The sequence below is a fragment of the Nyctibius grandis genome, chromosome 28 (genome assembly GCF_013368605.1).
Source record: "Nyctibius grandis isolate bNycGra1 chromosome 28, bNycGra1.pri, whole genome shotgun sequence".
Lineage (NCBI taxonomy): Eukaryota > Metazoa > Chordata > Aves > Nyctibiiformes > Nyctibiidae > Nyctibius > Nyctibius grandis.
In genome coordinates, this window is record NC_090685.1 from 1,581,257 (window position 1) to 1,608,537 (window position 27,281).

Here is a 27,281-nt window from a genome sequence, read left to right on the forward strand (position 1 = left end):
TGCTGGTCCCCAGCTCAGCCACAGCTGATACTGGCTTGAACCACAAACGCGAAGCAGCACGGCTGTCAGTTCCTTGTCTGCTCCCTTTCCAAAGTGGTATCCGAAAGCAGAGAAACCAGTAATACTTTCTTGATTGCACTTTCACTGTCAGCGATAAATTAAGATTATTTTTTTTTTCTTTCTGATTAGTCAAAGTTCACAGGAACTAAATCAACATTTCAAAATAGAAACAGCGTAATGACATTTTAGCAGCTTTCAAGAATGAAAACTTAGGTATATTATTTAATGGAGTTTAATACTTACTACCCCAGCACTTCATTTCAAAAACATCCCGAGTCTCTGTTATCCTGAGTATTTGAATATATACTGTGTTAAAGTATGCATAATTAAATGATATCACAGGACATTTGCCATGTAACTTCATCCTGGTAATGAACAATAAAGAGAAATCTTCAGCTGCACTAATGGGAAGAGCCAGTTCCCCCTGGCTGTACTTCAAGCCACCTTATTTTAAATGTTGGACCTTACTTGGATCTCTGCCACACAGTGAGGGTGAAATGCACTCTACAAATGCCTGTTTTTTTCCCATTGCCCAGACAGGAGTCAGGGAAACTAGCCCAGAAAGAGATTTCTCTTCTTTAGGCATCTACATTTGAACAAATGAATCTCATTCCAGTCACACACACCAAAAAAAAAAAAAATATCAGACTCAAACAACAGTTTAGATCTCTAAAGCCTTTCTGTACTGCTTTAGAGGCTTATAGGCTTTGGCACAAATTCTATTAGCAGTAATTTAAAATTCACTGGCAGATCAGATCACTGATGCAAACGCTGACTTGTGTCAGGTCTGCCACGGATCCCAGCAGCAACCCCTTAGAAACATCAGCTTTCCCACTGACAACCATCTTTCTTACAAGTTTGTTTTTTCAGGTCTAATTCATATAATATTTGCTCTACTGGTACTGAGAGATAATATTTGACTCCAGACATCAAGCAGCTGCAAATGTTATAGAATCATAGAATCACAGACTGGTTTGGGTTGGAAGGGACCTTAAAGACCATCTAGTTCCAACTCCCCTGCCACAGGCAGGGACACCTTCCACCAGACCAGGTTGCTCCAAGCCCCATCCAACCTGGCTTTGAACACTGCCAGGGAGGGGTCAGCCACAGCTTCTCTGGGCAACCTGGGCCAGGGTCTCACCACCCTCACAGCAAAGAATTTCTTCCTAATATCTAATCTAAATCTCCCCTCTTTCAGTTTAAAAGCGTTCCCCCTCGTCCTGTCACTACTTACCCTTGTATGTTGCAGAGCTACATAGCATAGTTGCTCTATGCTACATTTATTAAGTAACCTGTCAAACTTGTACGTTCCTCAAGGAATGACATCAGGGATGTTGGCAAAACCTGTTCTCCATGGGCTGCCACAGACTGATTCCATTAGCGTCTTCCAGCTCAGCCTGTTCTTGACTATGGCTCCTAAAACCTGCATTTCCCTCTGCTCCCAGAGTCTCCTTCAGCCAGTAATTCTCCAAAAGTCCCTGTCCTCACACCCTGGTATCCATGATCCCATCACATGGTACCACATCATCTCCAGCCCCTTGGTTTTCTCCCATAATCCCTCTGCCTCCTTTTCTCTCTCTTTTCCTTGAGCCCGTATCTTTGTGGCACATGTTGTACAACAACGTTCAGCTGGAGATTAAAAGAAGAATACCTTCTATATATGGAGAAAAAAATGAGTGCATAAATACTTTTAACCTTTCCTTGATGTTCCACGTTCTTCACGTTCTTCCCCTCTATTTGCACTGGCCGTTCCTAATGGACAAACCTTGGGTACAGCAATTGCCTGGTTTTCCCTTTCTAGTGCTCCTTGATACTGGGGACATAGAGAGGGATGGAGCAGCAGTGAGATCACCGAGGGCTGGTTATCCTGACTTGTGCAAAGATATTGCCCTTGGGACAGTCATCTGGTATTTGGCTGTGGATCAAGGGCTTTAAACAGTTCCCCATTCAGCTACGGCAGGAAATCCAGCCACTAGCTGCAAGCATTTTGGGGGCTACCTGTCTGTGGCTGTAAAATACTCACTAGACTCGAGCTCAGCGTAAATAGATGAGTGGATCGTGTTGCTCACCATAGATTTTCTGAATTCCTTGGAGGTCATCCTGGGGCAGTTTGAAGTTGTGTGTTTCCATGTACTGGTAGAAAGGAGCCATGATAGCACTGGGATCATTGGAGTGTTCCAGACCCAGCGCATGTCCCAGCTCATGGACTGCGACCAGAAAGAGATCGTTCCCTGCGGAAGGAAGGCACAGCCAGGTTAGGACACAGCCACAGCCTCAGGCAATCCCAAACCCCACTTACTCATAAAGGAAGAAGCAAATGCTTTGCTACCCTATTGCACAGCAGGTCACAGTGCCAGGGTCAGCTCCTGGAGATGGTTTTAGTCCTGAAAGTCTGTGCAGCTTTTACAGTCATTGTCACAGAATGGGCAGGAGGCTCCTAGCCCATGACCACCCATGACCACGAGCACTCTCAGACCAGGTAAACAGGCAGCTGCCTGGAGTGAAAGGCTGCTGACTGTAGACTCTTTCATAGAGAGTTTACAGAAAATGGCCAACAAAATAGGCTGCTCTGATACCATTGCCTCTTTATCTGAGTGCTACCAGAAGAGGCGAGAGCACTGCCAGTCTGCTAATCAACAAGGGTACGTGGTGGGAAGGGAGATCTGTCCCCCTTCTGGGTCCTTCAGTGCCATGCTCTGATCTGACCTGGACCACCAAATCCTAGGGGAGATCTGTAAGGCACCTGGCAAGGCAGGAGGAAGGACAGAGAAGACTGGGGCTAACACCCACCATAGCATGTGTAGTACCTGGGACAACCCCATCTCCTCTAGCACAGCCTCCTCAACATGCTTTTACTTTGCTGGACTCCTGGCACTGCCATGTCTGTGGGAGGAGGTGAGCACAGGTAGCACCATCCTGCAGGAGGCAGAGCCACACAGGGAAAGGTTGGGTTGGATCCCAATGGCAGGAGGGAGAAGGAGAAAGGAGGAAAGAAAGGACATGCTCCTGACAGGAAGAGAAAGGGCTGAGGAGCCCTGTCTGGTCCAGAAGCTGGTAGGAGTGTGAAGTAGGGGTACCTTCAACTCTATGTAACAGGCATACACTCCTCTTCAGTCCCATGGATCTGGGACCCTCATCTCCTTGATCTACTGTGGTCCCTGGATGTCCTACTCCGTGAGGGCACCTTGACATGGGAGGTGACACAGGCAATGCTGTGTGAGAGATGAAGACACAGCCAACAAGGACAGATGAGTCTCCACATGCCAATAAAATGCCCGAGCCCTCAATTCTGTCTGAATTCTTTTGTCTTCTCTGCTTTTGTTGGCAAGGCACAAACCAAGAGCACTTCCAAGCAGACACAGGAGAAAACAGCAGGCATGGGCAGCTCAGCGGCTGCTTTGCAGTATCTCCAGACAGCGTATCTCCATTCCCCACATCTCCAAACTGCACCTATCTTAGAGGCAACAAAGTTCAGTTTTATGTACGCAGCTGAGCTCTCCTTGGGACAGGAGCTGCAACAGTGATTCATGTAGAACTATCTTGACTTTATAAATACTTATTGCTTCACTGTTACCCATAAGAACGTGACAACATAGGTTCAGGGGTCTGCAAGTCATCACAGCAGGGTGCTTTGCCAGCATCTCAAGATACCCAAAGTCAGTAACACCGTGCTCAACTGGTCATCCATACCACACCAAAATGGTTAAATTGTCTAAACATTTGAGTTGGATGGCATAAGCACCTGAATGCACAAGACATGTTAAAATATAAAAATGCATCTCAAATAAATGGTCAAATACATTTGGTCAAATACAAATGTCCAAAAACGTATGTGGGCTAAAACTTAGCCATAAATGTATTTAAAATTCCAGAATTTCTCTATTAGGGAAATCCAAATGGGGACTTACTTAATTTTTTCTCATCTGTTGCTGAAAAACCTGGTGTGTGCAGAACAAGTCAATAAAATGTCCAACAGCATAAAATGCATTAAGTAGATTCATGGTAAAGTTTGGAGGACTGGTCACTCTTCATGGGTTTGCAAAACACTCAAGCTTAAGAGATGCACCCAGCTTTCAAAAGGGATTCAAAGGCTCAAAGACTCAAAGTCCTGTTGAAAATTAAATGGACATACTCTCCCATATCACTTAAATGCTCATGAAAGCATAATTTTCATTGCTACCACAACTACTCACAGATGGAAGTCCATGGTAGAAGTCACTCAGTACAGTCTCATGAAAGTCAGCTCTGTACCCAGTGACTTTTACCACGGGCTCCCAGGCTGTGCCTGTGATAAGTGCTTGGAGACTTTTTCCCTCACCAATTTGGTGGCATTTTCCTCCTTGCTGAAGTATCCGAAGAGTCTTTGTACTGACAGCATGCCTAGAACTTGTCTCTGTGCAAGTCTACATATGAATCTGTGTAAGTTACTTGCCTCGTATGTGTTAAATGTGTATCAGGAGCATAAGATCAGACACTGCTTTCATTTAAATTAGTTTAAATATCCTTCAGTCACTTGTTTCTGCCCAAAACAAATGCCAGTCCACTTTACAGCCAGAAAACAGAATCGCAAAACAGACGCACACAACGGTTGAGGTTGGAAGGCACCTCTGAAGATTGTCTAGTCCAATCCCCCAGCTCAAGCAAGGTCAAGCAAAGCAGGTTGTCCAGGACTGCATCCAGTCAGGTTTTGAATTTCAAGTTTCTTGTAGTGGGAAGCCCTGTACCTATCACTCCAGATGTGCTCAGTGGAAAGGAAGGACCATCTCTCTTGACCTGCTGGCAATCATCTTCCTAACACAGCCCTAGATGCTGTTGGCCTTCTGTGCTGCAGGGGCACACTGCTGACTCATGTTCAACCTGGTCTCAACCAGGACCCCCAGGTCCTTCTCTGCAAAACTGCTTTCCAAGCATGTTGGCCACCAACAGAGCCCAGGTGTTCTTGTCCAACAGCTCTCTTAATGTCCATCTTCTTGAAGCAGGATTCAGAAGGGAGAACTAATAGCCTAGCCTGATACTTTGCTACTCATACAGGAACATGGCCAGGCAATCAGATAAAACTCCTTAATTTCCTGTTCAACCCCCTCCCCCAAGAGCAAGACACAAGTAAAACTTGTATTCACTGTATACCAGCCACCTGGGTAAGACAGTAGTGTGAAGAAGGAACGGATTACCCTTGCTTTGTATTTGCAGGGAAAGGTCTCAAGAGAAATCCAACCATTTTTGCTCGTTTGCACCATCTGTACAAAATAAACAGGTCTGGTCAGAGACCTGCCCGAGCATTCTCCTTCTCCCTTCTCAGGAGGCATCCGAAAGCCCACCACTAAGCACCAGAGAGAGGATGACCCTGTAAAACTGGGGGTAGTGTTTATAAGTTCATTGAGCGAAATAGTTTGACCTGCTATGCTAGAACACAAAAAAACACAGTTAATTTAGCTTTAAAGTTACTGATGTGTTTTCCTTACCAAAACAATGCTATCACCAGATAGCCGTTGTGAGGACACACCTATAACAGGATAAAAGCATTGCCCATCATCATGATGCCAAACCAGGTGAACACCCTGCTTATCCTACATCCAGTTTAATAGCTCTACACTCCCCATGCACACCCCAGGCACAGAATACACACAACATGAAACATACTTTTTAGTTGAATTTTCTTAATTAAATTTGTGTTCAGAATAAAACTCCTGTTAGCTTAGGTATTCCCAGTTGAGCTAACCTACTTAAGATAAACTGCAATATAATCACACATCAAAACCAGCTCTTTGGTTAAGCACTCTCAAGTTGTTTATAATATACTACCTTTCCCTGCAGAGATAAGAAACACATGGTTTTATTGCAACAACACAGAGAACACTGCAGTCACAGATAAACCAATTTATGTATGAACTTCCTTCTAGTCATATACTCCATCACTCATGCTGCTTTGATTTTCATCTTCAGCTGGAAAAACCGCTGTTAAATCAGCTAACAGACATCCTGAGAAAGGTTTTCCTTTGTGAAACTGCTAGCACATGCCTTCTTGTAGAGTTTCCTTCATTTTAATTATGAAAAGCCATACCAAAACCTTTTCTTTATTTGGCTAAGTCACTCATTGCATAGTAGGGTAATCCAATTGCTGTAGGTCAGCAAAAACACTCATTTAAATGCCTGTCGGTTTACAGTAATGGATCACAGGGATACTATTATGGCAACATTGTGGTGTTACTATCAGTATTTATCCCTGAGCATGATAACTGTATATATAGCTGTAATGAACGTAGGTAGACTCTGTAGAGCACCTAGCACAGGGGAGTGTAAACCCAGGACAGAGCTTCTAAGACAACAGAAGTACAAATAATATTGTATATCTGATTAATAATAGAAAAGCAATTGTGAATCTCTGATCTTGGTCATATTAGTTTTATACTTTATGAACTGTATCATCATGCTACCACACCTACGTATTGCAGTTTACTCAGACATAATTAAAAAGACATATGAAGGTTAAATTTTGAAATTTTATTAAAGTAAGAATGATACTGAAGAAGTCAGACCATTGGCTGTGACAATACCAAGCCTAGGGTAATTACAGGAAAGATGGTGTGAACTAAACATGCTTTAAATACACCAAAATGATCCCTTCCACTCCAACAGTCATGTAGAGACAACTGTTTTCCAAGCACAACTTAAAGAAGCTTTAGGGCTACTCTAAGCTATGCCTTGGTTCTTACATCTTCAGACCTGGTAGGTCTGAACCGTCAAACAGAAGAACATGTGATTTGTCTGTACCCCTCCATTCACCTCCACAACATGCTCTGCTCAAGAAAAGCTTTTCAATCTTCTGAAGACCCTGAAGAAGCGGTGATACTGCTCTTCCATTTGTTTGCATGAAATGAGATGTGGAAAACAGCTTTTCTATCTAGAAAGGAAGAAAATACATGTTAAAAAGAAATACAGGTTTCATATTGTTCATAAACTATTATCGTTATAAATGTAGCAATGAATATGATGCATCTTAAGGACTTCATGAAAACTCATGAGTGTCTTTAAACAGCTTCACTGGAGAAAGAAGAATGAGTGATAGGCAGTCTTGACAGCAATTGTACCACAGCCACGTTAACAAACTGATCTCCATGAGATCAAGTGACTGCAGAAGGACAAAGAACCGCATTATGTTACCAATCATCATGACAGATAGGTCGCTTGCCTTATTGTCCCCAAAAGCCAGTGTGCAAACTGGGTCTGTTAGTTATGTTACAGACCTGACTAATGTTGCAAGCTGTGCTTTATCCAACACGGCACAGATGGCACTATGAGGACAAACTCCTGCAGAAATTCACAGGAAAAATATAAAATATTTTTCTGGAATGGTGAGACCAAAACTGACGGAGTGATGTGGAGGTAAGAGTGGGCAGCCAGAGAGAGGGGAAGTCATGATTGCTTCAGCTGGCTCAGCAGCCTGACATTCAATGGAATAAGAGTATTCTGCTGAAAAATTTTCCTATATCTTTCACATATGTAGGTTCTAATTCAATAAGGAATTCAATACCAAAGAATTACTAATCCCAAAATGAAACCTCATATTTTATACTAGCATATCATTCCCTAAATTGGTAGAACAGATGGTAAAGAAAAGACAAATACTCACAAAAACATGGAAAACTTAGATATGACTTTCATTTGATCAATCTTGAAAAGAAGCTATGCTGGTGGTTTTATTTTTTAAAAATATTTAAATACATCAGGGTCCACAGACAGAACAGCTTGACCCAGCTGTAGAACAACCAGAAGGCAACTTAAAAAAACAAACAAACAAAAACAAAAAAAACCCCCACAACACCAAAAGGGTTTTGAAACACAGTGTGTTCCAAACAGGTCCTGGCACACAGGCAGTGTAGATACAAATCAGTTTGTGCTATTTGGGATTCTTTTTTGCCAGTTAGGTTGAAATTATATTTAACTCCTGGTGCTGGCAACAGAGAAAGTGCTGTTCTGGAAGCATGAGAGTAGCTCTTTGCCACAAAGAGGGTGTTTTCTACCTAGGACAGGAGAATTACCGTCTTTGTCCTCCCCGGACACAGAAGGTTCCTGATGGGGCTGTAAACACTGAGTAGCACTGAGAAGAGAACTGGGATGTAAAAGACACTCCCCCCTCAAAGTGGTATTTGTGGTGGATTTGGGTAGAGAAGGCAATACTAGTTAAACTGTGTTCAAATCTTGTGCCTTTCCTCAGAAACAGGGGAGAAAAAAAATGTGGTTTCAACAACTCCCAGGTTTGCCACTTGGTTGAGATGTCAAAATCTAGAGTATGGGGTGTCACTTCACTGCTGATGCTGCACTCCACCTCTGACTGCAATGACCAGCAAACTCTTTTCAAGAATTCATCTATTGTTTCTTTTTTTCTCTTCCTGAACACCTGTTATTTTACTCCTCTTCCCTTTAGCAAGTGGAGTGCAGCAAGTTTATTACAGATACCACTGCGTTTTGGCTCGCTTCACATCATCTGTTTCTGCTTTACAAAGGAAGGTGGCAAAAAGAGACTTTCTGGCTCACCTTGATTCTCATGACCTGCCTTTTTACAGTCCGTTTTTTTCTTCCTTTTCAAGGGAATAACACACCATTTTGATCCCTACTGGCTCCTTCCTACGAATCTCAGAGTACCTCATTCTCTGTGGAAAGAAGTAAAATATTTTACTTTGATTACACAGAAATCAATAGGATTCCAAATAACTGTATTAATACTCTGTGTATTAAACAATTACTGACAAAAGCAATGGATAAAAATTTTCTTTATAGAACACTGTGAACATCAGATGTATTTACAAGTACACTGCTTTGAAAGAGCAATTTGCAGGTGATCCTTATTAATGAATTTCAGCTGTAATCAATAATTAGCACTGTCAGTCCTGCAAAGCTTTACAATCCAGACTGCACTAGCACAGCCACTGTCACGCCACTTCTCTTTGTACAATGACAGCAGATACAACAAAAGAAAGCACTACTTACAGAGGTGCTGTCCAGTAGCGAAGAAGAACCTGAAGACAGAAGTCTTCCATGCGTGCTGCTGGGCTTTCTCTCTTCACTTTACTTTTGTAAAAAATTTTAAATATGCAAGTTCTCTATTTACAGCCTTCTGTGTTCGGATTGACGTGACAGGGATGTAATCTCAAGCTGTTGCTGATTTAAGCCTCCTGATTTGTTTTCTCTTTACTGTGGCTGGGTGTCTTGAGACCATGTGTCTATGTGCTTGCTCAAATTTGATTCAACATTTAGCATATGGTTTTAGAGAACTCTGGCTTATGGGAACAAGTCTCTCTAAGCAGTTACAGGATGAAACCAGTGTTAAGTAGGTGTATTCTAGAGACTAAATACTGAACTGGTCTTCAACAAACTACCGACCAAGAGCATGCTCTGGTGGAGTGAAGTATCATAAAAAGGCCCAATAGAATAAATTGAAATTTTAATACAATTTATGCCCCACTTGACTTCCAACATCTATATGAAAGTCTTTCAGATAACAGGTCTTCTGCGTTAAAGGACATGTGAGTAACTTCAAAGCAGCTCTGATTTTACTCTGAAAAATATTGATGCTCGTTTTCAACAACAGTGTCTCAGAAGCCTGAAAAATAATGATGGATTCAAAATGCCATTTGTTAGAACAAAACTCTTTAGATGTGGAGATGTTCTGTACCTGAGAAATCAGAGAAAGAAAATTTTAAAAGTATTTAACAGCTAAATAGCACAAAGATTATATATGTAGTGCGCTGTGAGTACATGTGCTCTCTGTCGAGCTGCTCATTACATTGATCTACTTTGTAGATTGTCTTTGCTGGCCTCAGCATTTCCATAGAAAATGAACATGAAAAAAGTGGTAAAGTAAGAAAGAAATGAGACAGACAGCAAAGCAGAACGCAGAGGAAACAGGAATTAATCGAAGATAGAAGACTACCACGTTCTGGCAATATGCTGAGTGAAGGCACAGGGGTTAAGGGGAGCTGTGGTTTCTCTTCCAGCAAGCATGCACTGTCCCTGTACAAGGCAGGTAAGCAGGTTGCAAGTAGATAGTAGAGAGTCAACACAGAAAAGTGGGTACCAATACAAATCTCAAAGAAAAAAAAAAGCAACAACTAGATACTCTTCATTCCTCTTAGTCCCCTTCCCTCCACCTAGAATATCACGATTGTAATCAAACAAATCAAATAGGATAAAGAATGTTTAGTCGTCAATGTTTGCAAAGTGATTGGAAACACTTGGAAGTCTTTGACAATAAAGAACTACCTGACCAGGTAAAAAAAGTGCCAAACCCACTTACACATACCACTTAATACTAGGGGATCTGTTACATAATTCAATGCTTATATAATTAATCCGGTGAATGTTTACAGAAACCTTGTATGTTCCTGCATTTTTTAAAAAAAAAGTCACAATAAGAATTGGTACTTCAAAAGCATCAAACATCTGGAAAAAAATATTGCCAGCGACCTTCACATGCACCTATGAGCATCACCAGTCCTTCATAAGGAATCTCAATATTAGGATTCCTGTTTGTAGAAGGGGATTTGGTGATAGAAAAGATAATTTTATGAGCTGAATACCTTGTTACAGCTCGGAGTTGCTGTGGGAAGTAACTGCAATTTGCTCTTAAGTTCTAGGAACTAAAATTCTGTCTGTTTGGCAACGCTAAAGAATTATGGAAAAATTTAGACTGAAAGATGTGTCTGGAGGTCATCAAGTTTAACTTTCTGCTTCAAGCAGGGCTAATCTCAAAGCTACATCAGGTTGCTCAGGGCATCATCCAGCCAAGTTTTGAAAGTCTCAAAGGATGGAGACTCCACAACCTCTCCAGGTGCAGCCTCAGAGTTGTACCACTCTGTTAGTGAAGAATTTTCTTCCTTACGCTCAGATGGGGTTTTCCTCGTTGCAGCTTGTGCCCATTGCCTTTTGTTCCTTTCTTTGTTCACCTCCAAGAGGAGTGTGGCTCTGTCCTCTCTATAACATCTCCTCAGGTGGAAGATTGCTATTAGATGCTTCCTCCCCATCCCATCCTCCTCCTCCTCACTAGGCTGAACAAGCTCAGTGATCTAAATGGGACAGACTCCAAGCAGAGGCACTGCTGTGGCAGAAAATCTGTAGGTATGTGGGCAATTTTAAGAACTTTGTACTCATAGCAGGAATAAGAAGAGTTACCAAGGACATTCAGGTTCAAGATAAATGAATTTGGCACAACTGATTTCTCAACAAGAACAGCCCAAGCTGTGACAGGAGAGTGGCTCTCTCAAAGCTTGGCTAAATGCCTACGTTTGTGCAACTGAATTCCACTGTAAATGCAGGGGAGAGAAAGAGGATCCCATCTTTAGGAACAGGGATACAAATGTCAAAAGAATCAAGAAGGTTTGTGATATTAATACTGCCAGGATAGAAACAGTACATCTCCAGTGAAGACACCCCTCTGAACACACTGACCAGCAGATTAAACGTCAGCTCAAAGCTATGCATGCCCCCCACCGACAGGTACAAGAGGCTGTCATGCTCACTATCAGTAAGACTCTCCTCCAAAATTAGCTAATCAAAACTTTCTCCTTGAGATCCTTGCTGAACATTCACATTAGTCAGCTTAGACAGTATTTGGCTGTTCTGAAAAACCTGCTCAGGTTCCTGAACATATGCGATGTCCAGATGGTGGCTTCGGGAGTGCTCGCTCTGTTGTCCAGGCAGATGCCCACTGAAACAATACTATTCCTTGTGGTGGAATCACAGAGGAAAATCTGTCCAGTTCCTCTCCTCTGTGGCTAACAGAAGCCTTTACAGAAGGTGGTTCAGGCCCTTTTCCTCCAGAACTTCTGCAGAAGCTCCTGCGCTGGTTTGACACAGCACATTTCAAGTAGAAAAAGCCCAAGACTTGGAGAAGAGCAGAGTCACCTTTGGTGTCCCTTCTGGTAAGGCAAGATACTGGGACTGCCTGCATTGATGTATAACTCAGTGACCAAAACCTGCGTCCAAGTAGCCAAGAGGGGCCACTTGGCCTGCAAGCAGCTACACACAATGTACAGCTAAAAGACAATGACCCCCAAACCAGCTTCAATTGCCTCCACGTGCCCATACATCAAAGTCTAATAAGCCAGAGCCCTCGCTGCTACTAGTCTGGGATAAGCTAAAGGCCAAGAGCTGCCTCCATTTCTATTGAGGAGGACCTTCCAGGAGAAACACAAGGTAAGTCCACGCAACTGTGACCATGCCAGTTGCTCTTCATTGTGTGGTTGCAGAGGTGATTTATCCTTAATGTAAACCCACACGCCTCCTCCTTTTCAGTTGCATCCTGTTTGCCCTATAACTTCTCTGATTTGCCTTGATCCTTCCAGACTCCAATATTCTGCTTCATGCTTCTAGCTGCTCCCACTGACATTCTCATCTGAAAACTTAACAAATGAGTTCTGTATCCCATGATCCCAGTTAATAAGGAGTGCTCCAGGAGTACAACTTCCTACCTGGTTTTGCACATCCTCATCATAATATTATCTAAATTAATCTTCCACAGCTTGCTTATAGGAATGTCAGGGAAGGCAGTACAATTAAGATGATAAATCAGCAATCATGAATTGAAAGTACAGTATTACTCAGCTCTGTTGACCAAATATTTATCTTCGTAATTGTTACAAGGCTAAGAGAGCTTTGAGGCAGACTGTTCAAATTTTCCCTTCAAATAATACACATTCTTGTTAGGAATGGAATGTTTTACATGGTGATATTTTGCAGGTTGATGTAAAGATACTATTGTTACTTTATGGCTATTTTAATATTTCTATAATCATCGAATGGATGCTGAATGGCCAAAACAGTTCCTTTTTTTGCATTCGAATAAATGAGAGCTTTGCTACTGATCTCCCGGCAGGGATGTTTTATTCTCTCACTGAAAGACTGCTTCAGTTCCAGACTGAACAACCCCACTGCCCCAAAATACATATCATAAGGACAAACAAGACCATGTTTGAAGAAATGTTTCCTGTTAAAAAGACAATATTGTCCTCGCTAACATCTTATTTCCAATGAAAAAAGGCAGTGAACTGGTCACAGTGCAGGAAATCTCTGACCAAGAAGAAACTCTTTAAGACCTGCTAACAGCATTTCAAGTAAAACACATCAGAGGTGAGAACCTGGAGCTAGTGAGAGCTCCCATGACAAGAAATAGTGAAACAGAATGAAAAACCTTCCTAAAAAGGCCTGGATCATCCCGTGAGGAGACAGGACATTGTCACATTTGCACACCAAGGCTAAGAACAGGCAAACCCAAATTCCTCACGTTTATACTGCTCTGACTACAGGCTTACCTGTGTCATCCTCAACACGAGACTCCCTTTCTACTATCAGCGCTTCCCCCAGGCAGAGGGGACAAATATGACCCCCCCATTCTCAACATCCTCCCTGGTGACTTTTTTTAAAGAGTTTTCAAATAATCATGCCGCCCAGTCCATGCAGCACGGTTACTTGAAAAATACACAAGTGACATTATCCTCTGGAATGGAAATTTCAACTCTTCTATCAATTTTCACACTCGGAGTGCACATCAGCCCCTTAAATACAAATTACATGCACGTTAAGGACACCACTTATGACAGTCACTCAGCACACCAGAGAAATGCATTATGTTTTTGAAAGAGCCACATGGATACTGCGTAAGTAGTAGCTTTTATATAAAAAAAAAAAAAGAAGAGATCCTCTACTCATTGTATACATTGCTCTCAAACACCATTCTAAAAACTATACAAAAATACTCTCAAAAAAGCGATAATCTATGTTAGAACATCCTATTAGGCAGACTATTTTCCCAAGAGCCATCCTTGCCAGTCTTTAAGCTGCCTCCTGACCTTGCTAAGCTTATCATCAGAAGGAAGCTTTTTGAGTGGAAAAAGAGAAAAGAAAAAACCAAGCACAACTTGCCAAACCCTTCCCTTCCCCCTTCCTGTAAGGGCCTTCTATCCCAGGCACCAGCACTCCCAGGTCTCATACATGGGCTTACCTGGGAAGTCACCCTCACACCCCACAGCTGAGATCAAATAACTACTAAGACCAGACTGAACTCGCACAGACCACTGATAAAGCACAAACACACCGAACTGCTGCAAAACCAGCTCTCACAAGGTAATCACTCAGTCTCTGACTCTCAATCCTGATCCTCAAGGGAAACCTATGAACTGCCCTCCAGCCACAAACCTAAGAATAAAAATTCATAACATTTCAAGATAGCAAGACTGTGCTTCTCTGCCACACCATAACCTCCCACACTCACCCTACTATCCCCCCCTCCACATCCCACAGACTATAACCTCTCTCTTTCTCTGCCTACGTCTAATCTAGTCATTTAAACACTCCAGGAAACATTACTTCTCTTGCCCTGAGAAGACAAGTATCATACAATTGCTGCTTTCCTACAAATTAGCATTCTCACATTGAAGTTGCCAGTTCCATTTCCTTTCAAAGATGACCTGACAGATACTGACTCAAAACTCTGAGGGATTTTCTCAATTTGCATTCCACTCTGAAAGAAAGCTGTCACTTTTAGGTCAGGCCTGAAGGTGGCTTGCATGCCGGAAAGCTTTTCTCCTTTTCAAACTACACTGGTAAGACATTACCTCTGCATATGTCCTTAGACATCATGGCCACAACAATGCTACTATGTTTTTATACAGTTTAAAAATCAAGCCAAGTAAACTTCTAATCCTTATAAAATGTTTCAAATTGTGGTTTTGAATCCCTAAAGGTTTAAAGACACGTCGTCCTTGCCAGATCTCTAAGACTGTGGAAACTGGTGTGATATTTTATGAGGCCACTGTAAAATTCTGGTTTTCCAACTTAAACTTTTTCCAAGTCATCACTATCCTCATAGGTTTGAAAATAGATCAGAAAGTGCTCATTGCCATTAGAGAGTGAGATAAAGCTAGAAAGATACAGAAACTCATTATTGCTTCGTATCACGAAAACAGTTGTCCTAATCATCAGAGTCTTCCTTAACAAATCAGCCAGCCCCAACCTCTGATGGGAGGAATTATGACCACACTCAGACTGTGGGAAAACAAATATGGATCAATACGACTTGACATTCAAATGTCTTCACTCTCTCAATTTTCTATTCACCATTACAGCTAACTCTAATTGCCCTGTTAAGTGTTCTGTGAGATACTGAGTTTACATTTCAACACACTCTTGTTCATCTTTTCCCTCCCAGAGCCGTGGTTTCTGTAGCAACTATGGTAAAAATCTTGAGAGATGTAAAAAGCCAGCAGACACACACACCTGTTCGCTCCTCCACATTCACACACGTGCAGAGTCACAAACTTACTAATTATTTACCCATTTAAGACAGAACACATGTTTTAGAAAACATTTGAACCATTGTATGGGAGGCAAAAGCTCCGCTAACCAACTACTTTCTAGTTGAAAGCCTGTCAATGTGTCTACATACAACTTATCCTTGTTCTGAAAAATGACCTGTGCTCTTACCATCATGATTAGAATTTCCCAGGGTCCATGGCTCATCTGAATCAAAGTGAGTATCTCCTCCTATTCCTGGTCCAGGAAAGTAAGCGTGAGCTAGGAATCCACCTTCTCCATCAAACGGAGAACTGTCGCCATGGAAACCAGAAGCAAAAAATATCATAATATCTGCCTCCCTTCTGTCATTTTTGATTTCATGGTAAGGGACCTCTTCAAAGGTAAGTGGTGTCACTCTCTGCCAAACATCAAAGGCCTGACGAATGGCTCTCCTTGTATCAATCTCTCCAACCTTGGGGGTATAGTTGTGTACACTGTGTGAATGAGAAAGGAGGGTTGTTTAAATTTGCAGCATACATTCAAGACTTCTTATTATAATTCCAATACACAACCACATCTACAGTTTCCATTTCCAAAGAGTCTTTATTTTTTGCAGACAAAATCTGTGCATGCAAAGTCTTGCTGTTACAAATAAAGTTACCAACAAAACCTACAGCCCTGAACTGAAGTCTACATTTATTAATAAGAATCTTCCCAATACTTTGGTTGATCTTGCATGGCTTCCTAAAAGCCTGACAATCTTTCAAATCCTGGTGTAGACAGCTAAGTAACTTAGTTTAAAAATGTAAATTACTTCAGATTTTGTCTGAAATTATCATGGTACAATGGAATCCAGTGTATGAAAAAAACCTGACTACTAAAATTCTTTCTGAGAAACAAACCTTTCAGCAAACTACACAACCTTACTTATATGAGCAGTTTCATTCTCAGGACTACTCAAAATACTTAAGAGCTCATAGGAGTGATGGACCTGCCAGTTTTGTGCAACCCAGTCCCTGACAGCTGATGATACAGAGTTTGGGGGTGGGGAGGGGGGAGTTTAACTGCACATACATTTCCCAAAATTGTAAACTTTAGCTTAAAAAGTGCTGTTCATGGGGTGGTTTTTGGGTGTGCGTATAATAGACTCAAGACCTATTACATTTGGGTTGGGGGATATGAAATACCTATGTCATGGAAACAACTTTCAGTCATGGAAACAACTCTCAGTCTTCAATGAAACTGGCTCAATTTAATATAACAATTGACAGACGAAAGACACTGTAACACATTCAGTGGTAAAACAAGGTATCTATCGCTTGAATGGCACACTACAAATACTGAAATTGGAAAGTTAAACAACTCCTAGTTTGACAATGGCAGAAGTGAAGCCACCTGCCAACCTGCTTCTTGTGGTTACGCACACATTTAAGATATGTTTTATTTATAGGATTATATACCAGTTTTCCCTAAGGTCCAGAAAAGGTTAGAAGCAGGACCTGACTCTCAGATCTTCACATACAGAAGGTGTCCCTTTACAATTTGAGTTAAAGGAATGATCATTGGTGGAAGCTTTGAATTAGTCCCTAGAACTAGCCCCTCCTCCCAGTCTCTGCAGTCCCTCACGGTTACTTGAAGAATCCTCCTCCTCCTTCCTCAGAGCTCTTGGCAGAAGCAACAGAGTGCCTCAGCCCCTGATTCTCTTTCCCTTCACACCATTATATCTCTTCCTTCACGTTCTGGCACCTCCCCCATGCTGGTCACTCATATTTCTACCTCTTCACCACAGACTTTCCTTCTGTCTTAGCCTTGCTCACCCGTATCTCCTCCTGAATTCCTAATTTTTACTTCTCTGCAACCTCCTTTCACCCTCAACAAAATTAAAAGGCTATACTTTCAATGAGAGGGGGGTTTAATTTTATTCTGAAGTGACATTCTTATTGTCAGAAACTTCCACTGGCATCATTCATCAATTGCCTTTCAAAAGCTAAGGGCCTAAACGTCTCAAACAACACACATATCTGGGAAACAATCGTCGCTATGGAATACTCATTTGGTACCTGTAGCCCACTTCAGCACATTGCCTCAGCAGGCCTAAGTCTGGACAAAAGCAAGAGTTCTACTACACCAGCAAAAGTAAAACCTCTGCAAAAATAAATATTCAGTAAAATGTTGCAAATCAACAGAGGGAGAAAGCATTGCCTTTAGACAATGATGTTCCTTCTGCTTTAATGGTCTGTTGAAGAAGACACATGATCTAAGGGCTAGAGCCTTACCTTTCTAAGGGAACAGAAAGGGGCTTACTAGGATTTTCCTGCCAAAATTACACAACTGATGGCTGGGATTTAGGCATCTTTACTGATCAGTTAATTTCTAATTGAGAATAGACTCTTCAGTTACCCCAGTGCTCTGAAAGTATTCCCTCCGCCACGTTCTGAGAATGAAAGCCTCAACTAGGCATTACAGGGAAAACCCATTTTTTAAAAGGACTTACAAAACTTGCACACCAAACAAGTACAGAACATTTTTTTCCCCAAACAAAAAGGGGGAGGGAGGGGGCTATACCTGTAGGTTATATGCTTCTGCCTCCACTTTTGCCCAGTTAGTGCATACCGCTTTTTCCTCCGGCTATGGCGTAGGTGGGGGTGATCTGGAACTCCACATCGAGGCTTCTTCATCCACCTGGAAGAGAAGGAAAGAAAAAGCAAGCTAACAAAGAGTTTGGAAAAGAGATTCAAAAGAACTCAGGGGGTGACTGGAAGACCTCTGAGGGATGGCTGCTGCAGACACCAAGAAGGGCTCAGTCTTCGCTCTCTTGGGTTTACCCCCCACCTCTGCTGGCAATCCACACACCTCAGCACACCAAAAAGAATTAATTTTTCCTTTTGGAAACCAGATCAGGTAGTCCTTAAGCTTGACAAGAGCTTAATGATGATAATGCCACAAAAGAGACACAGATTGCATGTGCGTGTACACTGGGATCGAGCTCTCCTATCACCTACTCTATCCACTCTCCATCTGTTAAAGTGCTCCTGTGCCAGCAAAACCCCTCCAATTCATAACTCACTAGATAAGACTGAACAAGTGCAAACGTGACCCTCCCAGAGAACAACTAAGGCTTTCACCTGTAACAACTAGAACAGATCACTCCATTCTGTTAGGGCCTCCCCATAACCCTTGACTCTTTTGATGTCACTCATGATGCAGGAAATTCTTGCCTCTACGGCCAGGTGAACTGGAAGAGCAAAGGATGCTGTCCCTTGCACAGGGATCCATGCACTATTATCAGAGAAGTCAGGTGTCCTCCCCTACCTCCTTCACCTCCAGCCTTAACAGATCTTTTGCTTATTTCTTGCACCAGCCTGAGGATGGTCAAACACTGGCAAAGGTTGCCCAGAGACCTGGGAGAGTCTCCATCCTTGGAGGTATTCAAAACTCAACTGGACATGGTCCTGGGCAACCTGCTCCAGCTCTCCCTGTTTGAGCAGGGGGGGGTTGAAGTACGTGATCTCAAGAGGTCCCTTCCTACCTAAATGATTCTCTGACAAGGAGAAATAGACAGTACCTCAGAATACCATCCTGCTTGCTGGTGTGGGCACACTCCAGAGAAGTCAGAAATGGTTTATGGAGGAATGAATCTGCCCATCACTGCATGTGGCAGCAGGGGAAAAGGAGACAGGGACAGAAACAGAGGTATAGGTACTGGTCTCCAAAGGCCCCAGCACAGCAACTTTCTGTCCCAGCCACATTCTTTAGGATTTTGCAGTGCAGCCCAGGACAGGAGACCAGAGCCCAGGAATAATGCAAGCGCAGTCTCTGGCCACAGCCTCCCAAGCACACTGGCACTGCCCTCAGCCTCCTGCTTGAGCTGTTGCTGGGGACACTGCCACTGGCATTCTGCAGGCATTTTATGCATTTGATCCACTTATTCTGATGGCAAAGGCAAGTGTGCACTGTGACACAATGCCTTGAGAACACACTGCAGGACACGGGATGCAGAAACATGCCGCTGCCTGGTCACACATGAGAAGAGCATCGTAGCCAATCCTGGCAGATTTCTCACACAGGACACCTAATTCTCTCCCCTCTCCTCAGCAGGGCTTCCCCCACATCCCCGGCCACCTGGGGGACAGCTGTTGGCCTACAAACGCAGACATTCCTCCATCATCCATCCAGCCAATGGCAAGTAGTCCATACGTGCCCACATGCTTAAGCCTAAACAATGTACATCTTATCTATAAAAAATATTACCCCCACACCTTCAGGAAGGGAGTGTCTTCCCATCACCAGTAGATGGTTTACAAGACTTCTTTCTGTGACACCTTTCAAATAAAAACCAGACAGACACTTTGCTTTGTACAGCCTCACGAGAACATTCTTTCAGAGCACACGTACCTGCTCCCAGGTCAGGCAGCCCAGCAGCCGACCTTTCCTTAGTCCACTTCCTACATGTAAAAACCACAGGGGCTTACAAATTCAGTGCAGTTATCTGTCATCTTCTCCCCACCAAGAACAGAGCAAACGAGAGTTGTTACACACATTGGTCTGTACCTGACAAGAACCCAAGCTGCGTAAATAAAGCTAGCACAGATCTTCCCGCTTACGTTACCTTACATTTATCAGTACAGTACGTCTTTCAGAACTCCAAGCAAACTGTGGAAATCAGATCTGTCTTGCCCACACAACTGCTGCCACCTTCAAAGAAAATGGGTACATCTATGGTTTGCTTTTAGAAAAGCCGTATTAATTCAACCTCAATACACTGTATTTTTCCAAGTGGCCTTTATTTGTCTTCTTTTGCATTGCTTCTACCACTTTGCTAGAGGGATGTTAGGCTTACTGTTGCCTGTATTCTCCTAGATATTTCCTGAGTATTTTTTAAAAAATCCCAGTCATATGATATGGTATAGAGTTTTTAGTATAACCTTACACAAACCACAGGGTGAATTAGGTTTTCATCTCTTGAGCTTCATGACAACTCCAGTACTCTGAACATCACCATCACCAGGCCCTGATTACAGTTAGGAAATTACCTTCTCTTTTGTCTTTACTAGTATCATCTAGAAGACAAAAAGGCAAGAGGAGAGCGCTACCAAACCAACATGGATGTGTAGGACAAGTCATTGGGACCTTCCAGGACAGCGCTAGCTGTGCTCACACACCAGCAATACATCACCAAGTCCCTCACGCTTCAAAACCTGTTTCATGTACGAACACCGGCTGCCCCTCCCCAGCACCTGCCCTGGGCCGAGCAGGCTGCAGGCAATCAGCCCCCACACAGATCACTCCCATGCCATCAAAGCCAGTCAGAACTGCACAGAGACCCGACCAAAAGTTAATGCCCTCAAAGATACTCAATTCCCTGCCAGCTCCATCACAACGGACGGACACAGGGCAGGGCACGGGGCTGTTCCAGAACAAGCTGCAATACCAGCACCCTGAGCTTTAAGGGCTTCTTGAGCCAAAGATTCCAAGGTATCAGCATTTGCAGAGCTGCCAATAGACTTATGCTACATATGGCTGCCTAACTCCTTTTTCAACCCCATTACACTTAGGTCTGTCTGAACCCCCACATTCTACCACAGTTTGTTCCAGAGCTCAGCGACACACTTTCTGAAACAGACCCAGTAAAAAAGTCCAACTACCTGGTTAGAGCTAGGCAGCACCCAAGCTGTCAACAACCTGTGCTAATGCCAAGCTGAGAATGTTCATCTGGATCAGTTCCCTGATTCAACTTACTTCCCAGACACACGGGCCCTAGTCTAACCTCACAGGCCAGGGTACATCTCTTCTTCTGGCTGGTGCATCCAGCCATCTCTTCTTTATTCAGCAGGACAGATCTACAGCAAAATAATCACAAAGCTGTAGCTTGCTGCCATTGATCTTCTTCAGCTGAGCTTTTCGACAGCCATTCTCTACTGAGCAGTTTGGATAACCCTTTCTGTGTTCCAGGGGATTTATAAAACCACATCACATCAGAAACAACAAAAGACAATTACTTGAAGCATGATTCAGACGCTTATGGTTGCTTCCCCCTTCCCCCCCTATTTTTTTTTTAAATAGGGGCATCAATAATACCGGATCATCAAAATTTATACTTGGAACTGTTTATGCATAGACTATTGCATTCCTCCAGCTGCTTGGCATGCAGAAAACAGGTAATTTCCAAAAGCAGTGACATCCAACTCTTGTCCAGATACAGCTGCTTTCCCCTGTTCAGGCTCCAAGCCCTCCACAAGACTCTCCTACAGAGGAGGCTGTCACTCTCCATCGCCTACTATGGAGCTGGTGGGAGTGGTATCTTTAAACAGCTGTGTCGTGCATCCCAAGGTGAGGGACCCACACAACAGGCTCGAGACAAAGCACAAGATACACAAGACACTTCCAACAGAAGTAAGACTGTTTTTTGGTTCCCTCCAGGGTCAAGTGATTGATTACGACAAACACAATAATAACCACTTCTGCTCATCGCTAGCACGCCTGCTCTCCCAGCACGCTCCCAGGACTACATCCGTGCGTAGCTGCTGAGCTAAATTACAATTCACCCACTAGCCGCAGGCAGACACAAAGTTTGCTGAGGCACTGTCAATTGCAGGGTACGAGGAGGCCATTTTACGTATTCTCCCCTGCTCTCCTTACAGGAAACTACATATCCTCAACCTGCTACCTCAAGACAGCCCCTCTGCTGAACGGACCCCCACCCCACCTTCCTTTCGGGTACCAGTAAGCAACACCAATGGTGGTGCTCCTTCCCATGTCCCACTCCCACTGGCAGTGCCTGCATGGTAGCTTTCACACACTTGGGTACCACCCTTGGAGGAAAGAACAAGCTCAGGATTTGGGAGCACGTGGGGAAGGAGATGAAAAAACTTCAGGCTTCCATAATATATGTAAACAGAATATGCAGAATTTGTTGCCTAACAAAGAAACCATAGAAAATAATAACTTTGCACTCTGATTCTAAAGTCATTTTAAAGGGACAGATCTTATGACACTGACAGAAGTGACAGAAAAATTCATAACTGCAATCTCAAAACTCATAACATAGACTAACAGCTCAGCGAATGCCTGAGTAATCCAGGGCTCCCAGAGCCAGCCTGCCTTGCCAGCTCTTCTCCTTTTGCTCAGCTTCCACAACCAAGCCTGAGGAAGTGACAGCCCAACCAGGCCCAGCCAGATATGCCCCTCCACCTCAAAATACAGGCTCAATGCTAACAGCAAGTAGGACCTCTTTTTCCTCTCATGTAATTTCTAGCTAGGTACTCCTGCTCCACCCTGCCATACAACACATGGGCCTACTGATTCAGGACAGACGGAGGCAGAGCAACTGAACACGCTTGCAAAGTACACCTGTGTTTGGCTGCAGATGAGGTTTCAAGCCTTTGGAGACTTGAGTTTCAGAAGAGGGAACCATCTAGGTTTTTCACCCATCAGCCTTTGGGTGTTGACGCACCAATCAACCCCTGCCTATGTATAAACTCAGCAAAACGTGGGCAACTCCTTCCTTTCCTCCGGAAAAATACTTTTACACATGCAGTTTGCTCCCTTCCCCTGTCGCCCACAGGGCAGCAGAAGCAGCTCCCTAACTTTCCATACTAGCACCCCAATATCACAGCCCCTTCTTCCCCCATCCCCTTCCAACTCATAAGCATCCCAACTGCAAGCTTCTACACACCAACTGCACATACACAACCCTGCTCTGGCTCTGCTTCAGCATTCACTTACAAACTGTGTTATTAATGGTAAAGAGATCTCAGGTGGAAAATCCCCACCTTTAAAAAGCATTTCATTTTCAACTCATTTGAAAAGCAAACAAACAGGATTTTCTCTGTCCCTCAATGGAGAACAAGGGGCTTTTCCTGTGAGCTAAAGGAGGGAATGTTCCATTCACTGGAGAGGCACTCCCAGTCCAGGATGATCCCCTCCTGCCTAATTCACTAATTTCTTCTGTTTCTCCCCCTTGTTGTAGTCTGGAAGGCATACAACCAAACCCCTTCGTTCTTCACACTATTTGATTACTTGGTGCCCCCATCTTTTGTGCTGCTGTGTCCCTTTTGCCAGCAGAGTGCCATACCAGGCGAGATGAAGAACTAGGCAGAGCACACTCTAAAAGGGTCTGCTAATGCAATAAGAAAAGGTCAAAGGAAAATTCTCAGGCCGGGCCTAAGCAAGTTCTATTATTTGTGCTTTCTTTTTTTGCTCACCATGAGATGCTTCTTTCCCCCAGAAAGCATTAGTAAGACCTTATCTGCATTCTGCTTTCATCAACAGATGCTCCCTTAGTCCAGACGAGCAGCAGACAGATTCAGTCAATACACAACAACCAGGCAATCAGATGATGGGAAGCCAATCAGGTAGCAGCAGCAAACACCGCTTCCACACCAGAACATCACTTCCACACCACACACTGAAGACCAGACTAAAAGCAACAGCCTTCAAAGAACAAAGTCCCTCCAGCCTAGGTGATTTAGACCAACGCTTCTGTGCTATCAAGACACCAATCACAAACATCAAATAACACATGGTCAACATACAGCAGAGAACATCTAATGTCCAACAAATGGCAACTATCAACAGCTAAGTAGTATTGACTATCGTCATCAGAGAACTCACTCCAACTCAGAACTAGAGATCTCCACAAACAGCATCTATGGAGATCCACAACTCCAACTACTTAAGAAATACATTAGAAGCCATTTCTGGAGCCAGATTTTCACCTAAATCCAGACAGAGATGGAAATAAATTAAACCCTTGATGTCCTTCGCTTTCAGAAGCTCACAGGATTCATGCTTTACCTGTGCACGAGCAATGGGGATCTACGTACCAAGAATGACATTCAACAAGAGCTTCTCACACTCACAAACAGTACTGTTGGCAAAAAGAAAAGGTGGAGTTGTCCACGTGCTTTCTTTAGGGACACCTTTTCATAACCAAGACTTCTCTGGCTGAGTCAGTCAAATCTATCCCTTTTGAGGACTTCTTGTAGCTGGAATAATTACCCAGGTAATATGACAATGCGTTAAGAAAGGGAGAGACAAAATTAGCCTACGTTAATCTTACTCAATAGTTGTCTCGTCCAAAACGCCTGTAACTGGGATCCCATAAAACTGCTGCATAGTGGCAACTGCGGACTGCACAGCTTTTCCCGACTGCAAGGCAGACATCTGGCTGTCAGATGGAAGTAAGTAGCCGTAAGTTTTTAACCAACCCTGAAAAAGAAAGAAACAGGTGGTAAAATGCCACAGTCAGTTTTCAACTTAACAGATCAGAACATTTCCTCAAAAGAAAAACTGACGAACTAGCCCAAAAAATTCAACCACCTCTCTTTTTTTGGTTAGGTTTGGTAATATCATCTGATCCACGGGAAGGGCTGAAGACCCAGCTTAATATCACCTGTCCCGACAGGACAATGCCAGTTAAAAATGGCCACCATCCCTACTGAGTAACTGGGGCAGACGTAAGTCTTTGGAGCACCAGAAATGTCTAAGAAGCTCTGTCCTTGTTCCAGAGACCCCCTGTGCACCCTGCCACCTTGCCATCACGAGATTTCTCAGTCCCCACAGCAGCACGCTCCCAACAACCCACTGCCCACGGCCTACTGCTGCCTCTGGACCATCACTCCAAGCAAACAGCCTAACAGGCCTGGGCAATCCCTGCAAACACAGGTTCAGCTTTACGCTTGCACTGAGCACAGGAGTAGTTCTTTAAAAAAAAAAAAAAACCTAAAAAAACATACCCAGAAAGTTTCCAGGGACTCTGGTTAGATGGACTTTTCCTCTGCTAACAGCAGATATCTTACAAATTGTCAGAACAGGAAAAGAGCCAACTCCTCTCAAGGAGCTTTGTCTCTTTTCCCCACCTCCCCCCCAAAATGCAGCCTTAGGTAAAACCACATGTCAAACTTGTCAAAATGCTAAGGATGGCATTTTCAAAAACACCCATTAAGTCAGGATTTTTTTTCTCCCCTGTCTTCCCCCCACACACTTTGATAAGATGAGAAAAAGGAATATTAATTCACCAATGCAAATGCCAGTAACACATGAATGAAAGCTTGCTTCATAAACCTTTCACCATAACTTTTCACGCACACACCCCAGCATTTCCTTTCTTCTGGCCAATACCCCAGCCCTCCGATTCAACACTTGGACCAGGATTACTCTGAGATCGACATATATCCCGTAAGCTTTTTCCAGCCACGAGGACGATCCAGCTGACCCACAGGACACGGTCCTCAACACACAAGTGCTGATGAATCATCTGCGTGTGCTGCTCTCACATGGCCAGCCTGATCCCTCAGAGCAGGGGGGAGAGGGGAGGCACGTCTTCCCTTAACATAACACGGCAGCGGGAAGGGGGCTCGAGTCAGGATGAGCACAAGCAGGAGAATAATCCCCATTTCTTTGTGGCAACAAGAAGATACCAGAATCCACTGGGAAGAGAGTAAGGGCTTGGTTCCAAAGCAAGAGAAAGAAAGTATAACTCAGCATCTGGGCCAGGCATGCTAAAGTTCACCAAGTAAACGGACACTATTTACTTGTAATTCAACACGGACATCACCAGCGGCTCAAGACAAAGCCAAGCTGCAGAACTGCCTGGAGACTGGACATTACCTACCACTGCCTTGGCCTCCGACAAACACAGCACGCTGGGACGCGCGGCCCTTGGGTCTGACCGAAACAAGCTGTCCTTGGGCAGCAAGGGCAGAGCACACCGACCAAACTGCGCTGAGCGGGGCCACCCTCGCGTACCCCCGTTCCCTCCCGGCCACACTCGGCCGCGGCAGCGGGTGAGGGAAGGGGCCAGCACACGGTGCCCGCACAGGCACGAAGAGAAGCTCCTCCGGGGAGGCGGATGCTCAGGAGCACAGAGGAGCAGCACGGCTGCCTCCGCCTGCCGGTTCCCAACCTGCCCAGGCACGGGCAGAGGAGCTGCCAGCGACTGCGGCCGCACGCCTGAGCCCAGCCCGGCAGCAGCACCCAGGACCGGCCGGTTCGGGGAGCGGCACGAAGGGCCTACAGCAGACGCAGGAAGGCTGCCGGCGGGCAGCAGCGCCCAGGCGCGGCGACGGGGCTGGAGCCGGGCGCGGAGGAGCCGGGGAGCCGCTGCCCGCCCCGCTTTCCAGCCCGCCCCCGGGCCAACACAGCGCACAACCCGACCCGGGCTTTCCCGGTGCCCCGGGCCCGGCTGCGGCACCACCGGCCTCGCCGCCCCACAGAGCCGCCCGGCCCCGCGCCCCTCAGCGCCCCGCCCCGCCCGGCCCCGGCCCCCGTCCCGCTCCCAGACCTACCCGGCCGGTGCTGGTGTCGGCGGCGGCGCGCAGCAGGGCGCAGAGCAGCGGCAGCAGGGAGCCCGCCGCGGCCAGGGCCCGGCGCCGCCTCGGCGCCATGGCAGCGCGGCGGGGCTCCGGCCAGCTCCGGGCCGGCGGCGCGGGCTGCGGCTGCGCGGGGAGGCCGGAAGGGAAAGGCAGCTCCCGCCGCACCGCCTCTTCCTCCGCCGGGCCGGGCTGGGCCGGGCCGGTAGCCGTGGGCCGGGGCTGCTACGTGGAGGCCCTGGGGCGGTGCGCCTGGCCGGCGGGAGGGCTCTGGCTGCGCATCCCCCGCGGGCCGGGCTCAGGGCCGGGCAGCAGCGGCCCCGGGTTGCCGGCCCGCAGGGTTTTATCCGCGCAGCCGCCGCTGGGTGCGGGCAGGGGAGAGCGCGGAGGGGCCCGCGGCCCGGCCGCAGCACCAGGCCGATGCAGGAGGGCCGACGGCTTTCGCTGCGGGCGTCTTCGCTCACGAAGGGGTTGCTTCCAGTTGCCAAACGTCCCGCTCCCTGCCAAGGCTGCCCCGCGTTGTCGTTGGCTGCAGCCCGAGGAGTTCAGCCAGCAGACGTGTGTAGAAGCCCCAGGACAGGAGGCCAGCTCTATGCACCTCCTTAAACGAGCCTGAGGAGA

The 27,281-nt window shown here is 45.0% G+C and overlaps 1 protein-coding gene across 4 annotated transcripts in view; it reads right to left on the minus strand.

The window, feature by feature from the left end:
- Positions 1 to 26,735, minus strand: part of MMP24 (matrix metallopeptidase 24) — a 39,652-nt gene extending 12,917 nt beyond the window's left edge. The window contains exons 1-6 of one of the 4 annotated variants that reach the window (XM_068419573.1): positions 26,637 to 26,719; positions 24,410 to 24,558; positions 17,914 to 18,030; positions 15,538 to 15,842; positions 3,138 to 3,272; positions 2,130 to 2,291 (exon numbers count right to left, since the gene is read on the minus strand). In XM_068419573.1, the coding sequence (XP_068275674.1) occupies positions 2,130 to 2,291; positions 3,138 to 3,272; positions 15,538 to 15,842; positions 17,914 to 18,030; positions 24,410 to 24,513 (823 nt within the window). In that variant the 5' untranslated portion in view covers positions 24,514 to 24,558; positions 26,637 to 26,719. Of the gene's footprint in view, positions 1 to 2,129; positions 2,292 to 3,137; positions 3,273 to 15,537; positions 15,843 to 17,913; positions 18,031 to 24,398; positions 24,559 to 26,636 lie in introns of those variants that run through there. The other 3 variants (XM_068419572.1, XM_068419574.1, XM_068419575.1) reach the window with 3 other exon arrangements.
- Between the last annotated feature and the right edge of the window lie 546 nt (positions 26,736 to 27,281).